At 22.2% G+C, this 14,915-nt stretch overlaps 1 protein-coding gene across 1 annotated transcript; it reads right to left on the reverse strand.

Moving 5' to 3' along the window:
- Positions 1 to 1,175: 1,175 nt before the first annotated feature.
- On the reverse strand, positions 1,176 to 9,843 carry LOC122509581. The gene is made up of 3 exons (XM_043623749.1): positions 9,707 to 9,843; positions 5,814 to 7,487; positions 1,176 to 2,607 (listed from the first exon to the last, which is right to left on the reverse strand). The coding sequence occupies exons 2-3, from the start codon at positions 7,446 to 7,448 to the stop codon at positions 1,486 to 1,488; spliced, it is 2,757 nt and encodes a 918-aa protein (XP_043479684.1). The 5' UTR covers positions 7,449 to 7,487; positions 9,707 to 9,843; the 3' UTR covers positions 1,176 to 1,485.
- Positions 9,844 to 14,915: the final 5,072 nt, after the last annotated feature.

The following is a 14,915-nucleotide window of genomic DNA, read 5'->3' on the forward strand; positions in this document are numbered from 1 at the left end:
TATCTAAATTAACTAACTAAACTAACTAAATAACTAACTTATTTGTACAAATAATTTATTGTGTTATTTTCGTGTTTATTTTAGTATCCAATTGAATTTAATTTAAGTAGCAAATATCAAATTTTGAAAATACATTTATCGACCACTGTATTTTTTAATTATAAATCTTATGAAAATATAAAATGTTATTAAAAATGAAATTGTCAGTTACAATTATAAAAACATCCAACATGCATTTCCTCGCAAGGCGTTAGGGAAAACGTTATGTAGGTACAACTCGTGGTGAAAAATTTCTATTTAAATTTTCGAAATATACATTTAAAAAGATTTTGAATATAATTGAAAATTAAGTAAAATTTAATTGAAAATAATTCATTTTTTGCAAATATTTTGTTAGAATTTTTAAATATTAACTTTTGAAGAATTTTAATTGCAAATTTTCAAAATAATTGAATTTTCAAAAATGATAATAAAAAATCTTTAAACGTAAATTTAAAAATGAAAATTAGCTTCTAATATTTTAAAATTCAGTATTTTCAGTATTTTCAATTACATATTTCCCAAAAATTCAAATACATACAAAAAAATAATGACATTTTGGAATTATTTTTTTTAACATTCTGGAGAAAAAAATCATGTTCAAAATATTTAATTAAAATTCATTAAAAAATTATACTTAAGATTAGTTTTTTTTAAATAATATACAAAAACTTTTTTAAGAAATTCAATTTGTTTTCGAAAAATTAAACATTAAAATATTTTTAAAAACTACTTAATTCTTATATAATTTTTTAAGTATAAAGCAAATAAAAATTTATTTTTTTCGACTTATTCAAATTTTCCAGAAATTATGGTCATATTTGTAATAAAAATTCTTTGAAAATTTGAATATTTTCATTTTTTTGAAAATATTATACCTTAATAAACTTAAGAAAAAAAAAACATAAACATTTACAATTAATATGAAAAATTGAATTTTCGTATCGAAATAATTTAATTCTCGAAGAACTTTCAGAAAATTATTTAAAATAATTGATTTAGAGATTTTATGAAGTTTAGTTCAAAATTAAAGAAAATAATTGAATTCAGGATGGGTTATGTAATTTTTAGAAATTATGAAATTTCAAATAACTATGTATTTGATATTTAAGAAATTTAATAGAACATTTATTCTTTATTAACATTCAATAATAAAGTTTTCTATGAGTCAAAAATAAAACCAATGGAAAAAAAAATATTTTTACAGCAATAATTCTTTTTGTTTTTAACTATAAAAATTTGTTAATTCATTCTTAACGTATTAACAATCACAAATTCACAACATAGGATGTATATATCTTATACATCGTTTTTAATAAACAAAATGGTAATTTGAATTGAATTCAGTACTTTTATCCTTCAAGCGATTATTTTCTTTCATAAGTCGGAGATTATCGTTTAAAATTTTATTTTCGTCTTTAAGCTGCAAATTTTCCTCAATTTTTTCTACTTTCTTTCCATTTGTTCTTCTTCCGTTTCTTCTAGTAGAGATTTTTGAACTTTCACTTTCGAAAATTGCTCCTTAGCAAATTTTTTCAATTCAACAATTTCGTCGAACTCGGAATTTGTTGGATTTTTAACAATTCCCACACTAACGCCATTTGGTTTAACAGCAAAAATTTGATTTTCCACTTTTTGTGCGTTATTTTCGTTTTTTTTTGAAGAATTCACTTTCATCGCATCTGAGTCTCTTGGAAATTGCATATAAGCAATTAAATAACTATTCGAATAACACAATCTTTCATTCTCGTAATTTCTCTCGGGCATTAAACTCGCGTAGGGATTCTTCTCAAAAAGATGATAATCAATCGTTTTTCCCAAGAATGAACAAATCATTTCGTGATCCTTTCGTCCACGTTCCTCCGTCTTGGCCGTCATCAAAAATGGAACATTAATTTCACTGATAATCGAGAAAGTCTCCTTCCATGTGCAATCGGTCATTCCCAAATTACTCTCATTCAAATCTAAATTATAACCAATTATTATATCGGGTTTTATGAAATCTTTACTATTGTAAAAATCATCGTAACGCTTATCAACAAGCATTGTGCCACATATTTTCGTTTTCGCTGGTGTATTGTCGAGAAAATTAAATCTACTCTTCGATTCAAAGTGTTCTAAATCAATGGTTCCTGGACCAACGAAACAAAGGCATAAATCAGTTAAATTCTTGTACCAGAATGTAACGCTGTGCCAATAGGCAAAATGTTCGATTTCCTCATTTATCGCTCCAATTATGTGAACTTGAAGGGAACTTGTAATTGGAATTTTTAATTTTTCAACAGCGTAGAGAAATGTTTGTGGTCGACTTAAAAAATCGGAAATAATAATTTTCCTCGCATTCAGTTCTGTTGGATTTTCTTGTTGTAAATTTTTGAAATGAAAAAATGAATCTATAAATTTCTCCATTGAAAGTTGTTGCTTGTAATCTTTTTTCGAAGCGAACGCTGTTATATCAGCCATCTTTTGAAAATCATCTTTACTTCTTCCCCATTTTAGATTGAAGAGAAAATCTTTGCAGAGATTTTTATGCTCCTCGTCGTCTCTGTGAATTTTACACAGGCTCACCTGGGGAAAAATAAAATTTATTCTCAATTATTATTTTTTTTTTTAGTTAATTGCAAAATATCACATTATTCAATTTCTTATTTATCGAATAATTTTGAAATCAATCATTTAATTTTAAATAATTCTTTTAATTTACTTTAAATTTAATAGTAAAATTTTCAATAAATATTAAATTATTCACAAAATCTGACAAAAATTTCAGTCTATATTTTATTTTCCTGACATTTTCCTAATTTTCATCAAAAATATTATTTATTCACTTCTTTCTTATCCTGCTAATAAATTCAATTTATACAACGAATTTTATTTTTCATGCGAAAGAATTTAAATATTTATAAAGAAAAGAATTCTTACGAAGATTTTTACAAAAAAATTTTTTAAATAATTGAATTCCGTTTGGAAATTTTACAAAAATATAGTAGACATTGAAAATCATTGAATTGCGAAAAGTTTTTAAAAAATATTTAAATTTTTGACAAAATAACCATTTTCTTATTACACTTTCACTTATTTTCAATACAATTTTAATTGATTTCTTGGAAAAATTTCTATTATTTTCAAAAATCTTGTAAAAATTATTCGAGAAAATTTAATTATTATTAAAAAATAATTAAATTTTCCACAGGAGTTCAATTATATTTAAAAAAATTTTAATAAAATTAAATTAAAGAATTCAATTATTTTCATAAATAATGAAATTTTCGCTGGAATTCAATTATTTTAAATACAATTTTAATTGAATTCCAGGGAAAATTAAATTATTTTCTTTTTAAATTCTTTAAAAGAATTAACTATAATATTGAATAGTAAATTTTTAACAGGAATTCAATTATTTTAAATAAAATTTGAATAAAATTCTTCTCAAAAATGCACTTGTTTTTTTTTTTTTTTTTGAAATTTTGCAAAAATTCAATTATTTGTACAAATAATAAATTTTCTCGCAGGGATTCTGAAGAATCCAATTATTTTCAGAAAGAATTAAATTTTCAATGTACTGAAAATCATTGAATTCTTGTAAAGTATTTATAAAAAAAAAATTTGAAAATTAAATTGAAATATTTATTTATTTAATGTAAAATATATTAAATTATATTAAAATTATTCATAAACAATTGAATTCTTTTAAATAATTTTATTAGAATTTTTGTAAATAAATACTTTTTTTTAAGAATTTCATGAAATTTCGTAAAAAATAATGTAAATTTTTTAAATCCTTTTAATTAAAAATTTTGAAAATAATTGAAATTTACAAAGAATTTTATAATAAACTTTCGAGAATAATTATTAAATTATTTAGAAAAATTTTATTACAATTTTTAAAAATAATTGAACCTGTTAGAGAAATTTTATTGAAATTATCTTGAATACCTATCATTGAATTATTTCCTAGAAATTTTATAAAAACTTCTATTCAAAATAATTGAATTTCTTAGAAGAATTTTATTATTTACAAAAATAATTGAATTCTTGACAAGAATTGAATTTTTATTAAAACTCTTGAAAATAATTGAATTTAAATAATATTTTTCACTATAATAATTGTATTCTTTCGAGAGATTTTTTTAAAATTGTATTAAAAATATTTGAATTCCTCCGAAACAGTTTATTATTTATGAAAATAATTGAATTCTTGCGGAGGATTTTACAATTTATAAAAATAATTAAATTGTTTCAAAGAATTTTATCAAAATTGTTGAAAATAATTGAATTTAAAATTATGTTTTTTAAAATAATTGTATTCTTTCAAGAAATTTTATCAAAATTGTTGAAAATAATTGAATTTTTATTAAAATTCTTGGTAATAATTGAATTTAAAATTATGTTTTTAAAAATAATTGTATTATTTTGAGAAATTTTATTAAAAATTGAATTGAAAATAATTGAATTCCTCCGGAACATTTCATTATTTACGAAAATAATTGAATTCCTTCGAAAAATTTTATTAAGTATTTATAAAAATAATTACATTGTTTCGAAAAATTTTTTATCAGAGTTGTTTGAAAATAATTGAATTTTTATTAAAAATCTTGAAAATAATTGAATTCCTAAAAAGCATTTTATTATTTATGAATATAATTGAATTCTTGCGAACGATTTTATTAGAATTTTCTTAAATAATTGAATTTCCAAGAAAAAATTTATATACTTTTAAAAATAATTGAATTCTTGTAATAAATATTGTTATTCATGAAAATAATTGAATTTTACAAATAATTTTATTAAAATGCCTTAAAAAATAATTGAATTTTCGGGAATAATTTTGTTATTTATCATTAATAATTGAATTATTTCGACGAATTATTTTTGTAAATAATTGAATTCTTCCAAAGAAATAAAAAAAAAATATTTTTTTAAATAATTAAATTCTCTTGACGAATTTTAAGAAAATTTTTAAGAATAATTACATGTTTCGACAAATTTGATTAAAATTGTATTAAATATAATTGAAATCCTGCGATGAATTCTATTATTTATCAAAATAATTGAATTACTGCGAAAAATGTTATTAAAATATTTTTTAAAAAAATTGAATTTTGGTGACTAATTTTGTTATTTTTGAAAATAATTGAATTCTTTATAGGAATTTTATAAACATTGTTTTAAACAAATTATTTTTACGAAATGTAACAAATATTATGAAAATGTTATTTTAAATAATTGAATTCTTGTGGAGATTTTTATTTTTGAAAATAATTGAATGTCTCGATTAATTAATTTAAAATAGTATTAAAAATAATTAAAATTCTTCCACGAGTTTTATTTTTTATGCAAATAATTGAATTCTTGCTTAGAATTTTATGAAAATTTTTTTTTTTTTAAATTGAAATTCTATGAAAAATGTTATTATTAGTGAAAGTAGTTGATTTTTTCGAAATTTTTTTTGAAAATGCTATTGAAAATAATTTAATTTATGTGGAAATTTTATTTGTGAAAATAATTGAATTTTGTTTCGTAGGTCCACTAAAATCATAATATCTTTGACAAAAATAAAGATAGAGACTTGAATCTTGCAGATTTGGAAAGCTTATAAAATTCTGCATAAGATAAATTTTCTTTTAACGTTGAAAAGTTATATTATTTATTTGTAGAACTAAATTCTCCAAATTTTCCATTATCGTTCGATATGTTTAGCCCGTTGCCTGATCTATAAAAATGATGGGAAAAATTTGGAATTTAGATCAAATAAAATAAAATAAAATACTTACACAGCATTCACAAGTTTTGAGAACGCTCAAATCGCTATCGTGACAAACGAAGCAAGTCTTTGGAAAGAGAAATATTTCCTTCTCAAAATTCCATAATTCTCTATTCAATTTCGATTTTGCAATTTTTAAAAAATTCAATTTCGCCTCAAACCACGATTTCTCGTCACTAACATCGACATTATCAAAAAGATGAGGAGTTCCTTTTTCATTCAAAAGTCCCAGTATTACTTTACAAATATCCTTGTGCTCCAATTGATTTCGCTTCATATGCTTTTTTCCACAGTAAAAAATCATTTTACATCGTGTACAAACTTCCATCGCTGGACTCTTACAAACTTGACAAATTCCAGGTAAAAATGTTTCCACACTCTTCTTTCGATCAATGGGATTATTGCTTTTCTTCGATATTTGCTCACTTTTTGTATTTTCCGTAGATGTTGAACATGTGGCAATTAGCAAATGTTCAGAATTCTTCTTAATACTCCAATTCTCCCAAAATCTCTCGACGTACATCGAACAAAAATCATTGTCACCTTCATATGAAATCGTGTGTTTCGGACAAAATTTACGATAACAATTTTTCAATCGTCTCATTCCTATTTCATTGTTTGCAGTGAAAGCCACAGGACAATTTTCACTACTAAAATGACATAGATGAAAATAAGTTGGATCATCCATAGTCAATTGTTCCTTTGGTTTTAAATCCATAAAAACGGCAACAACAACCGATTCAATGATAGCCTTGTTCATAAAACAGACATGCATTACTTGATAACATTTTCCTTTTGCTTTGCAAAATTTACAAACATTCCTCTCGCCGGAAATTGAAAGTTGCACCATCCCATCCGTTATTACTCGGAGATTTTTTAAATTCGGCATTAGATGAAGTAGAATTTCACAAAAATCCAACATTTCCGACACGGACTCATCCGCGTGGATGAAAATCGTTAAATTCGTTGAAGAAATCTTGTTCAATTTTAAAAGAATTCCAAAAATCGTCAAAGGTTTATAAACAATCGTCGAGGCTTGAATTTTTAACAATGGATTTAATTTTTTTTGACATTCCAAAGATTTATCCAAATATTCCTCTGTGGACAATGGTAAAGTTTTAAAAATCGAAGGAAAGTTAAATGTACAAGAACGCATCATTTTCGTAGCTTCATCTTGTTTTTTATTCTCCAAAGTGTGACAACTTTTAATGTCCGCACAAATTACGTCATGAATTGTCGAATTTGAATGTTCATGGCAAAAAGACACCAGGGGACATTTTGGACAATTTATTAAATTCTCCTGTCTAGTGTCATAGCAAATGTAACATGCTCGAGGATAACGTAACATTTCCAATTCAAAGTATTTCAATTCTCGACCCATTAGAGAAGAAATTTGTTCAATCATTGCCTTTCTTGCCTGTGTCCATATCGATGGACTGCAATTTCGCATATTTTCGTAGAGATGAGTGAGTCCTTTTTCTCTTGTTATTTCGGAAATTATTCTACAAATTTTCTTGTGTATGTGCCAATTATTTTTTTGATGTTCTGTACCACAGTATGATATCATATGACAACGACTGCATCTCTTTAAATCTGTCGTTTTTTTACAAACGTTACAATCGTTGGGAAAAAAATTTAAATCCATTTTTTTTTTAAATTCTCTCTTCTCAATGGCTGTTGATAGCTGAAATGAAAAAAAAAATATATTTTAGTCTACTAAAATGGATTATAAATCTTATTATTAAAGTGAATCATAAATAATGAATTTTAAAGTTTTAAATTTAATAAAATTTGTCGCAAGAATTTCATTATTTTCATATGAATAATACAATTTTTTACAGCGCACTTTGAATATTATTTTCAACAATTCTAATAAAATTCTTCGAAATGATTCAATTATTTTCAAAATTGGTAATAAAATTCCTTCAAAAAATTAAATTATTTTCAAAAATTCAGATAAAATATCCTTCGAAACAATTCAATTATTTTTATAAATACTTAAAATTTTTTCGAAGGAATTCAATTATTTTCATAAATAATGAAATATTTCGAAGGAATTAAATTATTTTCAATCCAATTTTTAATTAAATTTCTCGATAGAATAGAATTATTTTTAAAAATATAATTTGAAATTCAATTATTTTCAAAGAATTTTGATAAAATTTCTCGAAAGAATATAATTATTTTTAAAAATATAATTTGAAATTCAATTATTTTCAAAGAATTTTAATAAAAATTCAATGAATTTCAACAATTTTCATATTTCTCGAAAGAAAAAAATTTTTTTTTTTTAAATTCAATTATTTTCAAGAATTTTAATAAAAATTCAACTATTTTCAAAAATTCAGATAAAATCCTTCGAAACAATTCAATTATTTTTAAAAAATAATAAAATGTTTCGATGGAATTCAATTATTTTCAATCCAATTTTTAATAAAATTTCTCAAAAGAATACAATTATTTTTAAAAATATAATTTAAATTCAATTATTTTCAAGAGTTTAAAAAAAAATTCAATTATTTAATTATTTTCAACAACTCTGATAAAATTCTTCGAAATAATTCAATTATTTTCCAAATTTTTAATAAAATTCCTTCAAAAAATTCAATTATTTTCAATAATACTTCGAAATAATTCAATTTATTTTTATAAATTGTAAAATTCTTGGCAAGAATTCAATTATTTTTGTAAATAATAAAATTCTTGTTAGAAATTCAATTATTTTCAATTAACAATTTTTAAGAAAATTTCTCGAAAGAATACAATTATTTTTAAAAATATAATTTAAATTCAATTATTTTTAAGAGTTTTAATAAAAATTCAATTATTTTCAAACAATTCTGATATAAAATTCTTCGAAATGATTCAATTATTTTCAAAATTGGTAATAAAATTCCTTCAAAAAATTAAATTATTTTCAAAAATTCAGATAAAATCCTTCGAAGCAATTCAATTATTTTTATAAATACTTAACATTTTTTTAAGGAATTCAATTATTCTCATAAATAATGAAATTATTTAAATTATTTTTAAAAATATAATTTTAAATTCAATTATTTTCAAAGAATTTTAGTCAAAATTCAATTACTTTCAACAATTTTCATAAAATTTCTCGAAAGAATACAAAATTATTTTTAAAAAAATTTTAAATTTACAATTATTTTCAAAAAAATAAAAAATTTTAATAAAAATTTAATTATTTTCAAAATTTTCAATTAAAATTTATTATTTAAAAAAATTTGCATTATTTTTTTTAACGAAATTTCATGAAATTCTTAAAAGAAAATTTTAATTATTTACAAAAAACTCAATTATAAAATTGTTTAAAAGAATTTAATTTTCTATGAATAATTTTAATATAATTTAATAGGCCAATTATTAATTACAATTAATAATAAACACGATTATTTAAAAAACTTAAAAGAAAAATATTCATAAAATTCAATTATACTTTGAAATTTTTCAGTAAAAATTATTTTAAAAAAAAATCCATTATTTTCACGTTATTTTGAAATAAATTCTTTAAAACAATATTCAATTATTTTAAAGAATTTTAATAAAAGTCTTTGTTAAGAATTTAATTATTTTCAATCAAATTTTAATTACATTTTCTCGAAAGAATTCAATTATTAAAAAAAAAAATTTGATAAAATTCTCGAAATGAATGTAATTATTTTCAAATTTTTTTCCCAATACATTACAATAAGAATTGAATGATTTTCAGTAAATCGACAGTTTAATTATCTCTGAAAATAATTGAATTCTTGAATATAGAATTTTATTCTATTATTATAATTAATATAGATTTTCATATAAGTAGTAAAAATTAAGCATTCACTTAATAATAAAGAAAAGAATTGTAAATGTGAAATGGAGGCAAAAACTAATTTTTTTGTATCTTACCTTTGTATTTTAGAAGAAATAGACGATGATTAATAATAAATATTCGTGAATTATAATATAATTTCCTTCTATTCTTTTCTAACCTTTAAAAACTCTTCAATAAATTCGCAAATGCAAACATGACGCTGAGTTCACATGCTTCCATTCTAAGGCTGAGTTTACATGTTCACATTCTAAATTAGGCCAAATCCATTGCGCAAGATATATTTGTCTATTGTGAACGAACTCAACCTCAAAGACTATGACAAGTGCACAACTGCTTTGCGAACGTAAATCATGAGTTAGAAAAGGACAGATATATATATATATATATATATATGTATGTCCTTTTCTATCTCCTGTATCTCGTTCGCCAAGCAGAAAATTAGAAAATAATCAAATATAATAAATAATTACTTAAAAATTATATTATTGCTCTTAATTAATTATTTAGTAAAACTAAAATAATGTCTCATCTGAAAATAGTTGCGCGCGCATCGTGTGCGTTTTAATTTAATGTTCGTGTCGACACCACCTGAAACTGTATCTCATTAGCTATAACTTTTTAGCAAACAAATTGTTTTATTTTACTAAGAAAAATTCTGGAAAATAAATTTTAATTAGTCACTATTTGTTAAATCATAAACCAATGTATAAATAAGTTAGAGAATTTAATTTTAATTTCATAATATAAAGTAAATTTACTTACTTTCGGCTATGATGAATCCATGTCGTAAAATTCAAATTCGTGTAAATTTAACAACATAATTCACTATTTAAAACTGTCTTCTCTATGCTTCGAAACAAACAACGGATATGACGCGAACCATATATGTCTTTCAAAGAAAACTAATTTCTTTTTATCAGCTGCTCATTTTGACTATATCAAATGGAACCTAATTATTCGAGGTATTAAAAATCCTCAATTTTTTCGAAAATCTAATAATAATTTTCATTATTTATGGAATCAATAGAAAGCTAAGATTCCAGGGACTGATCATTATGTAGAACGATAATTATTTTTTTTAATAAACTCATTCTGCCAAGAGGCAAAGACAAGATAACAAATTCAGACAAAAATTGGGACATATCTGATTAATATAGACGAACTGTTAATTCTAAACTATGTATATCTTTACATTTAAAAGACGAAAGTAAGACTACTTTTCTATATTGCATGAGAAAATTGATTTTCTTCTTCAACTCAAGACGATCCTCTTCCTTGAAGGGTTGAATGCAGACTAAGTATGTTTTTGTCATAGGGAAAATTGATTTTCTCCTTTCACAAATATATTTATTATTAATAAAGGTCTTAATTACTATGTAGGGTATTAATGTAATATGTTCCTGGAAGCGAATGCAAAGTAAAATTATCTAAGAATTAATATTTCAATGAGCCACTTTTAGAGAAGTTTTTACCTTCTAATAAGCGTTTGATTTTACAAGGAAACTAATTATTTTAGAGATAACTGTAATTATCGAACAATATTCAGAAAGCTGTTTGAAATGTTTTTGTGTTATATTCATATCAGACGTCGACATGGAAGCATACAATTCTACTATAAAAATCGTTGAATAATACGTACCCGTGCAGAAATTTTGACCGGGGCCAGATCGGGGCCAGATCGGGACAAACCGGGCCCCGATCTGGCAACCCGACCTGGCCCCGGTCTGGTTGAAACACTAAAACCGACCGGGGCCATGGCACTTTGCCCGATCTGTCCGCCCTGTCGGGACCCGGTCGGGGCCATGGGATTTCCCCCGATCTTTTCGCTACCCAGGTAGAAATCCAATACTGACTGCATTTTATTATATTAAAGCTCGTTATTTGATTATTAAAGCATGGGGAGTATTTACTTCAATATTAATAATTATTATTATTTTTGTAGTAAATAAACTTTTATGAATGTCATTAAAAATGTAAATAATTATTAGAATTGCTTTTATTGAACTAAGTTTTTAAAAAAAATATTTTTCTTATTTTCTTTCATTAATTTAGACAGACTATCTTATTTAAATTAATGCCTAATTTATTATTATTATTGTTAATAATTATTTAAACCTATACTTTATGTAACATTATTAAGAATTATACACAAAACACTTAAAACTAAGACGGAAAAATATCGCACGCACGGGGGATCGAACCCTAGACCTCGAGGACGCAAGTCAAATACACATACCGCAAAGCCACGCAAGCTTGGAAGCGACCTCGCTTAAACTTCCTTTTGAATCATGGGACCGTTATATACAGTATTATCATAATAAATTGACTGTATCATATTTATTTATAGAAAAATTATTAAAAATGTATGTTATATATATATATATAAATTAATATGTTTATCATAATAATATGGTAAAAATTATTAATTTAATTATTTATTCTCTATTATTTATAATTTAACTATTTTTTAAAATAATAAAAAAATTTTTATTATTAATAATTCACAATAATACTAAAAATTATTAATTAATAATAATTTATTTTTTTGCCTTAAACATGGAATTTCAATTTAAGTGTGAAAAATAATTGGTGCGTTTGTCCTATTGTTTTAAATTAAAGGAGAATAAATTCCTAAGACATCCCTCGAGGCCAATTTTTGAGTTTTTAATTGTTTATAATTTTTATTTTCAAATTTCAATCAAAGTTAACAAATTAACACAATTTTTTAAAAACGGACGTTTATTTTCTTATTCCGTTACTGCACATGCTCTAAATCAGTTCAAATTAATCCAATATTACCAGCAGACAATTAAAAACCTATAAAGTAATATATTTCAATTGTCATAAACAACATTAATTAACAAATAGTTAACTTTGATTCCTCTCCAATAAAAAATATTAATATGTCTTTTTTCTTATAATATAACTTATTTAAATATTTAATATTATATATCCGTGGTCTTTTAACATTATCCAAATAAAAAAGTAAACGTGAAAAAAAAATTTTTGGTGGAAAGGAACAAAAATTAACTATTTGTTAATTAATATTATTTGTAACCATTTAAATAAGTTATTTTTTAAACAAAAAGGACACATATTTTTAAAATGAACTTAAATTAAAAAGTAGATGTGAAAAAAATTTTTTTGGTGGACAGGAACGTAAGTTACATAACTATTTATTATTTAATATATTGTTTATAACAATTTAAATAAGTTATTTTTTAATCAAAAAGGACAAATATTCTTTAAATAGACTTAAATTAAAAAGAAAATGTGAAAAAAAATTTTTAGTGGAATAGGAATCAATGTTAACTATTTGTTAATTAATATTGTTTATAACAATTTAAATAAGTTATTTTATAATCAAAAAGGACAAATATTCTTTAAATGAACTTAAATTAAAAAGAAAAGGTGAAAAAAACATTTTTTAGTGGAAAGAAATCAAAGTTAACTATTTGTTAATTAATACTGTTTATAACAATTGATATAAATTACTTTCTGTTTTATTAATTGTGTGGTGGTCATATTGTATTAATTTGAACTGATTCAGATCATATGCAGCAACGGAATAAGAAAATAAGCCTCCTTTTTTGAAAAATTGTATTAATTTGTTAACTTTGATTGAAAATAAAAATTATAAACAATTAAGAACTAAAAAATTGACCTTAAGGGATGTCTTAAGAATTTATTTGCCTTTAATTTAAAATAAAGAATACTGAAACCGGTTTCAGTATTCTTTATTTTAAATTAAAGGCAAATAAATTCTTAAGACATCCCTTAAGGTCAATTTTTTAGTTCTTAATTGTTTATAATTTTTATTTTCAATCAAAGTTAACAAATTAATACAATTTTTCAAAAAAGGAGGCTTATTTTCTTATTCCGTTGCTGCATATGATCTGAATCAGTTCAAATTAATACAATATGACCACCATATAATTAATAAAACAGAAAGTAATTTATATCAATTGTTATAAACAATATTAATTAACAAATAGTTAACTTTGATTTCTTTCCACTAAAAAATGTTTTTTTTACCTTTTCTTTTTAATTTAAGTTCATTTAAAGAATATTTGCCCTTTTTGATTATAAAATAACTTATTTAAATTGTTATAAACAATATTAATTAACAAATAGTTAACATTGATTCCTATTCCACTAAAAATTTTTTTTTTTCACATTTTCTTTTTAATTTAAGTCTATTTAAAGAATATTTGTCCTTTTTGATTAAAAAATAACTTATTTAAATTGTTATAAACAATATATTAAATAACAAATAGTTATGTAACTTATGCTCCTGTCCACCAAAAAAATTTTTTTTCACGTCTACTTTTTAATTTAAGTTCATTTTAAAAATATGTGTCCTTTTTGTTTAAAAAATAACTTATTTAAATGGTTACAAATAATATTAATTAACAAATAGTTAATTTTTGTTCCTTTCCACCAAAAATTTTTTTTTCACGTTTACTTTTTTATTTAGATAATGTTAAAAGACCACGGATATATAATATTAAATATTTAAATAAGTTATATTATAAGCAAAAAAGACATATATTCTTTAAAAGAACCTAAGTAAAAAAGAAAATTTGCAACAAAAATTTTCTGTTGGACAGGATCATAAGTTAACTATTTGTTAATTAATGTTGTTTATGACAATTGAAATATATTACTTTATGGGTTTTTAATTGTCTGCTGGTAATATTGGATTAATTTGAACTGATTTAGAGCATGTGCAGTAACGGAATAAGAAAATAAACGTCCGTTTTTAAAAAATTGTGTTAATTTGTTAACTTTGATTGAAATTTGAAAATAAAAATTATAAACAATTAAAAACTCAAAAATTGTCCTCGAGGGATGTCTTAAGAATTTATTCTCCTTTAATTTAAAACAATAGGACAAACGCACCAATTGTCGAAGGTGAACCATTTGTCGATGTTATCATGGTGATAACCAAAAATATTGCCTAAAATGTTAAATTTTTTTGTGGTTATAATATTAACATATTATTTTTGACATTTATAACTCTTAAAAACTCTTAATTGTTTTTCACACTTAAATTGAAATTCCATGTTTAAGGCAAAAAAATAAATTATTATTAATTAATAATTTTTAGTATTATTGTGAATTATTAATAATGAAAAAATTTTTATTATTTTAAAAAATAGTTAAATTATAAATAATATAGAATAAATAATTAAATTAACAATTTTTACCATATTATTATGATAAACATATTAATTTATATATATATATATATATATATATATATATATATATATATATATA

This window comes from Leptopilina heterotoma, unplaced genomic scaffold (genome assembly GCF_015476425.1).
Source record: "Leptopilina heterotoma isolate Lh14 unplaced genomic scaffold, ASM1547642v1 Lhet_61, whole genome shotgun sequence".
Classification (NCBI taxonomy): domain Eukaryota; kingdom Metazoa; phylum Arthropoda; class Insecta; order Hymenoptera; family Figitidae; genus Leptopilina; species Leptopilina heterotoma.